The sequence below is a fragment of the Grammomys surdaster genome, unplaced genomic scaffold (assembly GCF_004785775.1).
Source record: "Grammomys surdaster isolate TR1022 unplaced genomic scaffold, NIH_TR_1.0 234, whole genome shotgun sequence".
NCBI lineage: Eukaryota > Metazoa > Chordata > Mammalia > Rodentia > Muridae > Grammomys > Grammomys surdaster.
In genome coordinates, this window is record NW_021604679.1 from 152,136 (window position 1) to 165,734 (window position 13,599).

Genomic DNA, 13,599 nt, shown 5'->3' on the forward strand with positions numbered 1-13,599 from the left:
GGCGAGCTCATCTTGGGGGTTTGTTTATGTTACTTTGTCTTTATTTTTACAATGGGACCTTGGCATGTGGTAATAGCTCAGTAGTTGTATCTCTTGAAAGGGCAACAGAGCACAAACCAACAGTTGGATGAAGTAAGAAATGTAATTTAAGATTCGGAAACAAAAAATCAGCAAAGAGATAGAAATCTTAAAGGAAAAAAATAAAATAAAGCTTGAAAGGGAAATGGCAGTGCAGTCAATGGAGCTGAACTGTCCATTGAAAGTCTCACAATAGAATGGATGAAGTGGAAGAGACAATATCAGGGTTTGAAGACAAGCTGGAGGGTTTTGACAACTCTGAGAAAGAAAATGGTAAATACAAGTAAAACCATGAAAGAACCTGAACTTCTTTAAGGTTTGTTAGTATGAGAAAAGTTTAAATTTGTCATGTAATTTTTCTGTGGTTATTAACATGACCACACAGTGTTTGTTCTTGATTATATTCTCTATTGCAATACATTGATATATTTGCTTATATAGGAACATTACATCCCTGTATTGAAAACATTCTTCTGTGTTCAACTGTTCTTTCTTCATTATGTATATTTGTGTTTTGACTTCTATATGGCATATGGATCTTTTCCTTTGGCCTGCCTATGTGTTGTTCTATATACTTCTTTCACCTGTACACAGATCTCTTTCCCTAAATATGGGTAATTTTCTTCTGTAATTTTGTTGAACATATTCTGTATGTTTGATCTAAGTTTCTTGCCCTGTGTGTATGTTTAATGGATTATTTCTTTTCACAAAGTCTCAGATATCCTGAATATTGTTCTTTCATGCTCTGTAGTCATACTGAAAATCAACATCAAATGAGAATTTACCCCTTCTGCTTAACGCAAATTTTCTGTCTTCCTTGAGCTCACATTAAAGAGTGTTCATACTTTTAACCTAAAACTCTTCCCCAAGCTGCTACTATGACACAGCCTTCTCTACTATGTGGGTTTCAGTATAGATTACAAATAGTGGTAATACTAGCATGTTTAAAGTTTATCTCTTTTTGTAAATTTAAAAAGATTCTCATAAGCTTCAGTAAATCCACTTGGATCCACTTCTCACTTGTCAAATGGTCTCCAGATAAGTATCCCTGTCAAATAACAGGCTGTTTCAAGTCTATTGTGCCTATTTTAAAGGGTCAGATCTTCCCCATTTCCCTGGTCTTGGCTCTACAGAGAGTTCTCAAAATAAAATAAAATAAAATAAAATAAAATAAAATAAAATAAAACAATAGCTAAGAAATATCTCAAAAGAAATTCATTCATGAACCCTAACAAATAGGGAAATGTAAATTAAAACAAGTTTTCATTTTATTTCATTCCATCAGAGAGGCAATTATCAACAACAATGAAAACTGATAGCAAACGCTGAAGGGTTATGGAAAAAGGAATCCTCATTCACTGTTAACAGTACTGCAAATTGCTTCAGCCACATGGATATCAATGTGGAGAATTCTCAATACATCTAAAATAGATGTATGTCATGACATGCAATACCATACCTTCCCATATGTTAAGATGACTTGACATCCTAACTGACATATAGTTGCTCAGCAGTGTTCGTTGCTGCTCTATTCTCAACAGCTACGAAATGAAAATATGCTAAATATACTTCACCTGATGAGTGGATCATGAAAATGCCTGACATATACACTATGAAATACCATTTAGCTATTTTTAAAAAGTGAAATGATGACTTTTTCAGGTAATTAGTGAATTAGAAAAGATCATATAGAGGTAAGTAACCTATACTCAAAAGGACAAATATCCCATATTCTTTCTTATCTCTTCACTGACAGTCTATATCCCAGAGTAGCTGCAAAAGCCAGGAAACTAAATACAGACCATTGCCAGAGTAATAGGGTAGAGAGCAACAGAATTGTGAATACCTGGTTAAAAATTATCTAAGAGGTGGAATGAAGGAAAATAGGAGAAAGCAGTAATTAGGAAAACAGGAAAGAGAAATACAGAAGAATGAGGGAGGATCTTATGGGAAAGTCATATAAAATCATATTCCTCACCACAGCCCTTCTATACCTAGAGAAGGGAGGAGATGTCAGGTTCAGCTCTGCTTATACACTGAAGGCCTAAAATCAGTCATAGGCCTAAAATCAGCAATAGGCCTGTTATACATGTATACTAACACCAAGTCTTGGGTCTCAGTGGAAAAACATTGAAAGAGAGGGCTATAAACTAATGTAAACAGGTAGCTTTTGTGGAAATTTACCAGCCTGAGTAGTCATAGACCTGGTAAATAGGTAGCCTTGGTGGATAATACCAACTTAGATAAGGACAAGTGAATCATAGACAGAGTCGTAGTGACCTGTCCCCTGAACCTTCACCCAGCCGATACAGTGTTCTGAAAGATATCTGTACTCCCCCTGAACACCCACATTCAGGTGTTTTCCCCTTCCCCACGTCCTGCCTATTTGTGTTTATAACCCCTGTGAGAATAAGTAAAAATTATGATTTGATTTAAAAAAATAAAAAAATAAATTAAAAAATCATATTCCTAAACTTTAATTCATGTAATTCCGTGTATGAATATACATATATAGTTTAAATGAAATTTTTTATTCTAGGCTCTTCACAAACCAAAGATCATTTAAAAACTACACCAACACTAGGCAAGAGAAAGACACATTAGAGTTCTTGGTCAGGACTATCTTACAGAACCCAAAGCATAACAGACTATTGCTATTGCAGCTCATTGTCCCCAAGAGGTGGAAAGTAAGCCATTTAAGACATGTTCTTTATTACAGAGTTCAAATGTCCCTAAGTTGGAACTGCTCTGAAAGCCTCTCCTCTAAGGACTAGCATTCATGGTACCAGCAGTTGCCATGCAGGCTTTCTAATAAGAGAAGTAAGCAACAGTCCTACTCAACTATGATGCCTAGAAGGCAACAACAAATTTAATTTCTCCTCTTCCTTTCTAAATCAGCTTGGCTGACTAGGAGACTGGTACAAAGAAACTGAATGCTATTATATTGGTTGATAAATATAACTCAGAGTGCTGATGTGAAAACACTGATTGAACATTGTTTGTTTTGCCCCTCCCTTGTGACCTTTGATGTTTACCAAACTAACTGCTAGTAATGCACTGAAACTCAAAGTCATGCATAGCACTGTTAAAGACAGGATTCCCAAAAGCACCACCAAGCCTGGAGTGCTTTAGGCTTCAGAAGATGAGGTTTTGTACCCTGTTTCTCTTTGCCAGTATCTTCCTAATCTCATGGCTCTCTACTACCAAAGGTGAAGGTATGCAGAAACAGATTTGAAACATGCACTCTCTAGTGAAATATATTTTTCTGTTGTATGTCTATGGAACTATTTTAAGGTTATTTTTAATTTTATTATAAAATATTGGAAATAGAAAAAAATATAAGATATTTTAATGAAAACTGAGGGTATATTTTATTTTAATGATAAAACTAATTGTTTTATGAAGTTTCTGATATGCAATTAAAGGGGGAAATTTGCATGAAATGAGCATTTTTTTCTGTCCTCTAAAACTCTGTACCCCATTTTTAATTGTATGTTTTGGTTTGTTGATGTCTATTTTCTCATGTTGTTTGCATGACCCGACCGGCGGGTCCCAGTTATTCGTGGGGGCGAGGAGGACCGCAACCTGAAAGAAGAACGGGCAAGAGAAGGAAAGGACTCAAGCAAACATTTGCTTGTCAAGAGTCATGTATTTGAACGTGAAATGCTTTTTTATAGTATGTTTTACAAGGGGAGGGGGTAAGAGGGGCCAGGTGGTGGAAAAGTACAGAATCTTCTTGGCCTGTGCCTTGAAACATGTCATGGTCTATACGGTACACTGCCTTGAATTATGATCTACCTGTTATTCTTCAGAAGATATGATACACTGCTTTGAGTTATGGTCTCCCTGCTATTCTTCAGAAGATATGGTACACTGTTTTAAGTCTATCTGCAGCTGCCAGGCAGGGTCTTGCGGTTGCCAAGCTGCACAGGACATTGTGCAGGTGGGGAAAGGTAGGGGGTGAGGGTAAGAGGGAGGGTCCTGGCTTCTGGCATATTTTGGATATTAGTCCTCTGTTGGATATGGAGTTGGTGAAAAAAAAATTCCCAGTCTGAATCCTACATTTTTCCATACTGAAAATGCCCATTGCCTTACAGAAGCTTCTCAGTTTCATGAGGCTCATTTGCTGATTATAGTTCTTAGTACCTATATTATCAGTGTCTGTTTTCGAAGTTGTCTCCGATTCCATTGAGTTCATGGCTGTTCTTTCTCTTCTATTAGGTTAAATGTGTTTGGTTTTATGTTTAGGTCTTTGATCCACTTGGACTTGAGTTTCCTGCAGGATGATAAATATAGATCAATTTCCATTCTTTTATATGCAGATATTTGTTGAAGATGATCTTTTTACCATTGTGTTTTTCTGGCTTCTTTATCAAAAATCAGGTATTTACAACTATGCATATTTATATCTGGGTATTCATTTTGATTGCTATGTCCAATTTGCCTGTAGTAATGGAATATCATGCTGTTTTATTAGTATATTCTGTGATACAGCATTAAATCAGGGAGAGTGATACTTCTGGAAGTTCTCTTATTTTACAGGATTGTTATAGTTTATTTTGGGAATTTTGTTATTTTGTTTTTTCAAATGAAGTTAATTTTTGTTTGTTTTATAGGAAATTTTATTTATTTACATTTCAGATTTTATTACCTTTCCCCATTTCCCTCCCCGTGGAACCCCTCAACCTGTCCTCCCTCCTGCTGCTTCTATGAGGGTATGCTCCCACCCATTCACTCACTGCCACCTCCCCACCCTCAAATTCCCCCGCATTGGGTGACCAAAGACCTCCAATGCTTGACAAGGCAATCCTCCAATACATATGCAGCAGGAGCTATGGGTCCCTCCATAGATGTTCCCAAGCTACCAGTTTATACCGAGGGAGAGCTAGTTGGTTGGTATTGTCATTCTTTCCATGGAACCTCAAGCCCCTTCAGCTCCTTCAGTCTTCTCTTTACCTCCTCCATTGGGAACCCAGTGATCAGTTCAATGGTTAGCTGCGAGCATGCGCCTCTCTATATGTCAGATTCTGGCAGAGCCTCTCAGGAGACAGCTACATCAGTCTGCACTTCCTGGCATCCACAATAGTGTCTATATTTGGTGATTGCACATTGGATGGATCCCCGTGTGGGGTAGTCTCTGGATGGCCCCTTCTCCAGTCTCTGCTCCACACTTTGTCTCTGTATGTACTCCCTTGAGTATTTTGATACTTCTAAAAAGGACTGAAAAACCCACACTTTGGTCTTCCTTCTTGAGCTTCATGTGGTCTGTGAGTTGTATCTTGGGTATTTTGAGTTTTGGGGCTAATATCCACTTGTCAGTGAGTGTATACCATGTGTGTTCTTTTGTGATTGGGTTACCTAACTCAGGATGATATTTTCTAGTTCCAACCATTTGCCAAAGAATTTCATGAATTCATTGTTTTTAATAGCTGAGGAATACTACATTGTGTAAATGTACCACATTTTCTGTATCCATTCCTCTATTGAAGGACATCTAGGCTCTTTCCAGCTTCTGGTTATTACATATAAGGCTGTTATGAACATAGTGGATCATGTGCCTTTGTTATATGTTGGAGCATCTTTTGGGTGTATGCCCAGGAGTGGTATAGCTGGGTCCTCAGATAATACTATGTCCAATTTTCTGAGGAACTGCCAGACTGATTTCCAGAATGGGTGTATCAGCTTGCAGTCCCATCAACAATGAAGGAATGTTCCTCTTTCTCTACATCATCACCAGCATCTGCTATCATCTGGGTTTTTGATCTTATCCATTCTGACTTCTGTGTGGTAGAATCTCAGGGTTGTTTTGATTTGCATTTCCCTAATGAGTAAGGATGTTGAACATTGCTTAAGGTGCTTCTTGACCATTTGAGTTTCCTCAGTTGAGAATTCTTTGTCTAGCTCTGTTCCCCATTATTTAATAGGATTATTTGATTGCCTGTAATCTAATTTCTTGAGTTCTTTGAATATATTGCATATTAGTCCTCTACCAGATGTGGGATTAGTAAAGATCGTTTCCCAATCTGTTGGTTGCCAATTATCCAAAAAAAAAAAAAAGTAAATGTAAGTAAACACTAACACAGACCTATGTTAGGAAATAAAACACAAAGAATATTAAAGATGGAACTGTGCATTTCTCCCATTGACAGTGTCCTTTGCCTTACAGAAGCTTTGCAATTTTATGAGGTCCCATTTGTCATTTTTGATCTTAGAGCATAAGCCATTGGTGTCCTGATCAGGAACTTTTCCCCTGTGTCCGCGTGTTCAAGAGTCTTCCCCACTTTCCCTTCTATTAGTTTCAGTGTCTCTGGTTTTGTGTGGAGGTCCTTGATCCACTGTACTGAGCTTTCTACAAAGAGATAAAAGAATGGATAGATTTTCATTCTTCTATATGCTGACCTCCAGTTGAACCAGCACCATTTGTTGAAAATGATGTCTTTTTCCATTGGATGATTTTAGCTCCTTTGTCAAAGAACAAGTGACCATAGGCATTGGGGTTCATTTCTGGGTCTTCTATTCCATTGATCATCTTGCTTATCTCCGTACCAATACCATGAAGTTTTTATTAATATTGCTCTGGAGTTTAGCTTGAAGTCAGGGATGGTGATTTCCCCCAGAAGATCTTGTATTGTTGAGAATAGTTTTTGCTATCCTGGGTTCTTTGTTATTCCAAATGAGTTTGAGAATTGCTCTTTCTAACTCTGTGAAGAATTGAGTTGGAATTTTGATGGGGATTGCATTGAATGTGTAGATTGCTTTCAGCAGGATGGGCATTTTTACTATATTAATCCTTCCAATCCATGAGCATGGGATATCTCTCCGTCTTCTGAGATCTTCTTCAATTTCTTTCTTCAGAGACTTGAAGTTCTTATCATACAGATCTTTCACTTACTTTGTTAGATTCACACCAAGGTATTTTATATTATTTTTGACTACTGTAAAGGGTTTCATTTTCCTAATTTTTTTCTCAACCTGTTTATCCTTTGAGTAGAGAAAGGATACTGATTTGTTTGAGTTAATTTTATATCCAGCCACTTTTCTGAAGTTGTTTATCAGGTTTAGATCTCTGGTGGAAGTTTTGGGGTCACTTAAGTATACTATCATATCACCTACAAATAGTGATATTTTGACTTCTTCCTTTCCAATTTATATCCCTTAGACCTCCTTTTGTTGTTTATGTTTCTCTGGCTAAGACTTCGAGTACTATATTGACTAGGTAGGGAAAGAGTGAGCAGCCTTGTCTAGCCCTTGATTGTAGTGGGATTGCTTCAAGGTTCTCTCCATTTAGTTTGATGTTGGCTACTGGTTTGTTGCTTATTGCTTTTACTATGTTTAGGTATCGGCTTAGAATTCCTGGTCTTTCCAGGACTTTTAACATGAAGGGGTGTCAAATGGTTTCTCTTTGAGTTTGTTTATATAGTTGATTACATTGATGGATTTCTGTATATTGAACCATCCCTGCATTCCTGGGATAAAGCCTACTTGATCATGATGAATGATTGTTTTGATGTGTTTTTGGATTAGATTTGTGAGAATTTTATTGAGTATGTTTACATCAATATTCATTAGGGAAATTGTTCTGAAGTTCTCTTTCTTTGTTGTATCTTTGTGTAGTTTAGGAATGAGTGTAATTGTGGCTTCATAGAATGAATTTGGTAGTGTTCCTTTTGTTTCTATTTTGTGGAATAGTTTGAAGAGAATTGGTATTACGTCTTCCTTGAAGGTCTGGTAGGATTCTGCACTAAAACCACCTGGTTGTGGATTTTTTTTTTTTTTTTTGGTGGGGAGACTTTTAATGACTGTTGCTATTTTTTTGAGGAGTTATGGGACTGTTTAGGTGGTTTATCTGATCTTGATTTAACTTTGGTACCTGGAGTGTGTCTAGAAAACTGTACATTTCATCCAGATTGTTTCAGTTTTGTTGAGTATAGGCTTTTGTAGTAGAACCAGATGATTTTTTTTAATTTCCTCAGTTTCTGTTGTTATATCTCCCTTTTCAGTTCTGATTTTATTAATTTGGATACTTTCTCTGTGTCCTCTGGTTAGTCTGGGTAAGAGATTATCTATCTTGTTTGTTTTTCTCAAGAACCAGCTCCTGGTTTTGTTGATTCTTTGTATAATTCTTTTGTTTCTACTTTGTTTATTTCAGCCCTGAGTTTGATTATTTCCTGCCATCTACTCCTCTTGTGTATATTTGCTTCTTTTTGTTCTAGTGTTTCAGGTGTGCTATCAAGTTGCTAATGTATGCCCTGTCCAGTTTTTTATTTTTATTTTATATTTTATGTAGGCACTTAGAGCTAAGAGTTTTCCTCTTAGCGCTGTCATTGTGTCCCATAAATTCCAGTTTGATGTGCCTTCATTTTCATTAAATTCTAAAAAGTCTTTAATTTCTTTTTATATTTCTTCCTTGACCAAATTATCATTGAGCAGAGTATTGTTCAGTTTCCAGGTATCTGTGGGCTTTCTGCTGTTTTTGTTGTTATTAAAGATCAACCTTAATCCGTGGTGATCTGATAGGATACATGGGATAATTTCAATCTTCTTGTATCTGTCAAGACTTGTTTTGTGAGCAATTATATGGTCTATTTTGGAGAAAGTACCAGGAGGTGATGAGAAAAAGGTATGTTCTTTTGTTTTAGGATGAAATGTTCTATAGATTTCTGTTAAATCCATTTGGTTCATAACTTTTGTTAGTTTCACTATATCTCTGTTTAGTTTCTATTTCCATGATCTGTCCATTGCTGAGAGTGGGGTGTTGAAGTTTCCCACTATTATGTGAGGTACAATGTGTGCTTTGAGCTTTAATAAAGTTTCTTTTATGAATGTGAGTACTCTTGCACTTGGAGCACAGATATTCATAATTGAGTCTTCATCTTGGTAGATTATTCCTTTGAGAAGTATGAAGTGTCTTTCCTTATCCTTTTTGATAGCTTTAAGATGAAAGTCGATTTTATTCGTTATTAGAATGGCTACTCCAGCTTGTTTCTTGGAACCATTTGCTTGGAAAATTGTTTTCCCGCCTTTTTCTCTGAGGTAATGCCTGTCTTTGTCATTGGGGTGAGTTTCTTGTACGCAGCAAAATGGTGGGTCCTGTTTATGTATCTAGTACGTTTGTCTATGTCTTTTTATTGGGGAATGAGTCTATTGGTATAAAGAGATATTAAGGAAAAGTGATTTTTGCTTTCTGTTATTTTTGATATTAGATGTGGAATTATATTTTTGTGGCTATCTTCTTTTGGGTTTGTTGGAAGATTACTTTCTTGCTTTTTCTAGGGAATAATTTCTCTCCTTGTGTTGGAGTTTTCCATCTATAATCCTTTGTAGGGCTGGATTTATGGAAAGATATTGTGTAAATTTGGTTTTGTCTGAATATCTTGGTTTCTCCATCTATGATAATTCAGAGTTTTACTGAGTATTGTAGCCTGGGCTGGCACTTGTGTTCTCTTAGGGTCTGTATAACATCTGTCCGGGATCTTCTAACTTTCATAGCCTCTGGCAAGAAGTCTGGTGTCATTCTTATAAGTTTGCCTTTATATGTTACTTGACCTTTTTCCCTATTAATATTCTTTATTTATTTTGTACATTTGATGTTTTGATTATTATGTGACAGGAGGAATATCTATTTGGAGTTCTGTAGGCTTCTTGCATGTTCATAGGCATCTCTTTCCTTGGATTGTCTGCCCCAGCATGAAGCAGAGTTGAATTTTCTTCTTCAAAGACTGTAAAGAATTGTTTTTGGAATGTTGGTGGGGTTTGTGCTGAATCTATAGATTGCTTTTTGTAGGATGGTCATGTTATGGGTAGGTTATGTATATCCCACCTACCTTTCTCAGCTCATTTTCCACTTGTATATATGAAACCTACTGGTTTTTGCTGAGTTACTCTTGTATTTAGCTACTTTATTTAAAATGTTTATTAGTTATAGGAGTTCTTTTGTGTAATTGTTAGGATCACCAGTATATATTACCATATCATCTGCAAATAAAAATACGTCCTTGACTTTTGCAATTTGCATCCCCTTGATCTCCTTCAGTTGTCTTATGACTCTCGCTAAAACTTCAGGTACTATATTGAATCGATATGGAAATAATGGATTTTGTTTTGTTTTGTTTTTGTGTCCAATTCTTTGCTTTGAGTTTCTCTACATTTAATTTGACGTTGGCTATAAGCTTGCTGAAAATTATTTTTATTTTGTTAAGGTATCTCTTTATATCTCAAATCTCTCTAAGATTTTCATCATAAAGAGATGTTCAATTTTCTCAAAGGATTTTTCAGTGTCTAAGAGATGATCATGTGGATTTTTACTTTCAGTTTGTTTATATTATATGTTAAACTGACAGATTTTAGTATGTTGATCCATCCTTGTTTCTCTGAGAGAAAGCTTATTTTATCATGCTAAATGAACTTTCTGATGCATTCTTGTATTCTGTTTGTCAGTATTTTTATTGAGTATTGTTTCATCATGTTCATGAGGAAAAATGGTATGTAATTTCCTTTGTTGAGTCTTTGTGTGGTTTGGATATCAAGGTGACTGTGGCCACTTAAAATGAATTTGGCAATGTTCCTTTTGTTTCTGGTTTGAGGAGTTTGGGCATTAGATCTTTGAAAGTCTGGTAGAATTCTGCTTTGGGAGATTTTTCTTAAATTTACTTTAATTTTTTTCTTGTTCACTTTATATCCAGTTCACTGACACTCTCTCGGTAACCCCCTCCCACAATTCTTCCCTCATCTTCCTGCCTCTTCTTCTCTGAGCATGTGCCCCCACCCCAGCCCTTGGATCCCCCTACCCCAGTACTTCAAGTCTCTTCAAGGACAGGCAATTTCTCTCCCACTGAGGCCAAACAAGGTAACCTAGCTAGAATAATATATCTCATGTACAGGAAACAGCCATTGGTATTACCCTACTCCAGTTGTTCAGAACCCATATGAAGACAAAAGATACACATCTGCTACATATATCAGGGGAGACCTAGGTCCAGCTTGTATATGTTCTTTGGTTTGTGGTTCAGACTCTTGAGAGCCCCAAGGGTCCAGGTTAGTTGACTCTGTTGGTCTTCAAGTAAAGTTCCTATCACCTTCTGGCCAGCAATTCTTCCTGCTATTTTCCCATAAGTGTCCCCAATATCCACCCACTGTTTGGCTGTGGGTGTGTGATTCTGAGTCAGCTGCTGGGTGTGGTGTCTCAAAGGAGAGCCATGCCAGACACCTGTCTGCAAGCATAGTTGAGTAGCATTAATAATCAGGAATGCTCCCACTATGAACATGTGTGGTTCAATGTGAGATTTAAGCTTTAGCAATATTTCTTTTACAAATGTGGATGCCCTTGTGTTTGGGGCATAGATGTTCAGAATTGAGATACCATATTGGTTGATTTTTTTCCTTTGATAAGTATGAGGTATCCTTCCCTGTCTCTTTTAATTAATTTTGGTTGAAAGTTTATTAGATATTTAAAAGGCTACTCCAGCTTGCTTCTTTGGTCTGTTTGCTTGGAAAACATTTTTTCCAGATTTTTACTCTGAGGTAATGTCTATCCTTATTACTGAGATATGTATTGTATGCAGCAGAATGATGGTTCCTGTTTTCAATTCTTTTCTGTTAGCCTGTATCTTTTTATTGGGGCACCTGAGTCCATTGATATTGAGAGAGATTAATGATCAGTGATTATTATTTTTCATTATTTTGATTTTGGTGTGTGTGTGTGTGTTGCTTGTGTGTGCTTTCCTTGTCTTTGGAGGTATGAAATAACTTATTTTCTGTTTTCTTAGATGTAGTTATCCATACTGCATTGTGGTTTTTCTTTTAGTGTTTTCTGTTGTTTGAATTTGAACTGGTCCTGAAATATCTTCTTTTCTTCCTCTAAGGTGATTCAAAGTTTTGCTGAGTATAGTAGTATAGGTTGGCACATGTGGATTTTTAGAGGTTGCAAGATATTTGTCCAGAACTGTCTCTCTTTTAGAGTCTCAGCTGTGAAGCCAGGTGTAATTATGATAAATCTGCCTTTGTACGTTACCTGGCCTTTCTCCCTTGTTGCTTTTAATATTCTTTCTTTGTTCTGTAGATTTTATGTTTTGATTACTATATAACAGGAGGATTTTCTTTTTTGGTACAGTCTAATTGGTGTTCATAAGCTTCTTGTGTATTCAAAGGCATCTTTTTTTTAGGTTGGTAATTTTTTTCTCCTATGATTTTGTAACATTTTCTGGGCCTTGCAGCTAGGACTCTTCACCCTCTTCTACTCCTATCATTATTTTGGTTAGGTTTTTTTTTTTCATTATATCACAAATTTACTGGATGTATTGTGTCAGTAACTTTTTATATTTAATATTTTCTTTGACTGATATATCAATTTCTTCTAATGTATCATCTACACCTGAGGTTCTCTCTTCCATCTCCTGTATTTTGTTAGTGATGCTTGCGTCTGTTGTTACTGTTTTCTTTCCTAGGTTTTACATCTCCAGTATTCTCTTAGTTTGAGTTTTCTTCATGACTTCTATTTTTACTTTAAGGTCTTGCACAATTTTACTTATTTCCTTCACCTGTTTAATTGTATTTTTCTGTATATTTTTTTAGAGATTTATTTGTTTTCTTTTAAAATATCTCTGTTTGATTGTATTTTCCTGTATTTTTAATGGGTTTATTCATTTCCTCTTTAAAAGCCCCTATCATCTTTATAAGTTTGGGTTTATGATCATTTTCTTGTGTTTCAGTGGTGTTAGAATATCCAGGACCTGCTGTAGTTGGATAGCTGTGCTTTGGAGGTGTCATGTTGTCATGCCTTTTGTTAATTGTGTTGTTTTGAGGGCTTTAGCCATTTGGATGATTTTGGAACCTGGATGTTCTTACTGTAGTAGATATTGAGAGTGGGTGAGCCTCAATGGTCATGGTATGGCAGGCCTCTAGTGGGTATTCATGGGCTGTATGATTCTAGACCTGAAGGTCTGTATGGTTCAGGAGCCTCATGTCCAATGAAAGTCAGCAGAGAGGTGGCAAGAAAATGGATGTCTCTCTGGGATAGCAGGTTGCTCAATTTGCCTTGGCTGTGCCCAGAGGGCTCAGAGAGTATGGAAGATGGGTTGTAAAAGGGAAGTTTACCTGTATCATCAGGAGCCTGATGATGGTGGAGTAGACATGGCAGAGAGGTGGCAGAAGAGTGGAGATCTGCCTAGGATAGCAGGCTGCAAAGGGCAGCTTGGATCAGCCTAGAGGTTTCAAAGAGCAGGGAAGAGAGTTTGAGGAAGGGAAGTTTACCTGTATGGTTCAGGATCTGTTGGTCTGATGAAGGTGTGAGAAGATTGGCAAGAGAATGTAGGTCTTCCTGGGATAGCAGGCTGCTCAGGGAAGCTTGGCATGGCCCAGAGGACTAAGCAAGCAGGGAAGATGGACCTTTGGGACACTTTTGAGATGCCAGAGCCATAGGATATCTCCTGAGGAAGCTGCTAACAGAGAGTGGAACCAGCCCAGGAAAAATAATTTTATTGCAGTCAACAAAGATGAAAAAGGAGTGGAGATCTGAAGACCACT

At 36.8% G+C, this 13,599-nt stretch overlaps 1 protein-coding gene across 4 annotated transcripts in view; it reads left to right on the forward strand.

Moving 5' to 3' along the window:
- Positions 1-3,162: 3,162 nt before the first annotated feature.
- The window catches only part of LOC114626377 (complement factor H-related protein 4-like), a 79,944-nt gene continuing 69,507 nt past the window's right edge, over positions 3,163-13,599 (forward strand). For all 4 annotated transcript variants that reach the window (XM_028773763.1, XM_028773765.1, XM_028773764.1 and 1 more), the window contains exon 1: positions 3,163-3,293. In XM_028773763.1, coding sequence (XP_028629596.1) covers positions 3,221-3,293 — 73 coding nt within the window. In that variant the 5' untranslated portion in view covers positions 3,163-3,220. The remainder of the gene's footprint in view (positions 3,294-13,599) is intronic.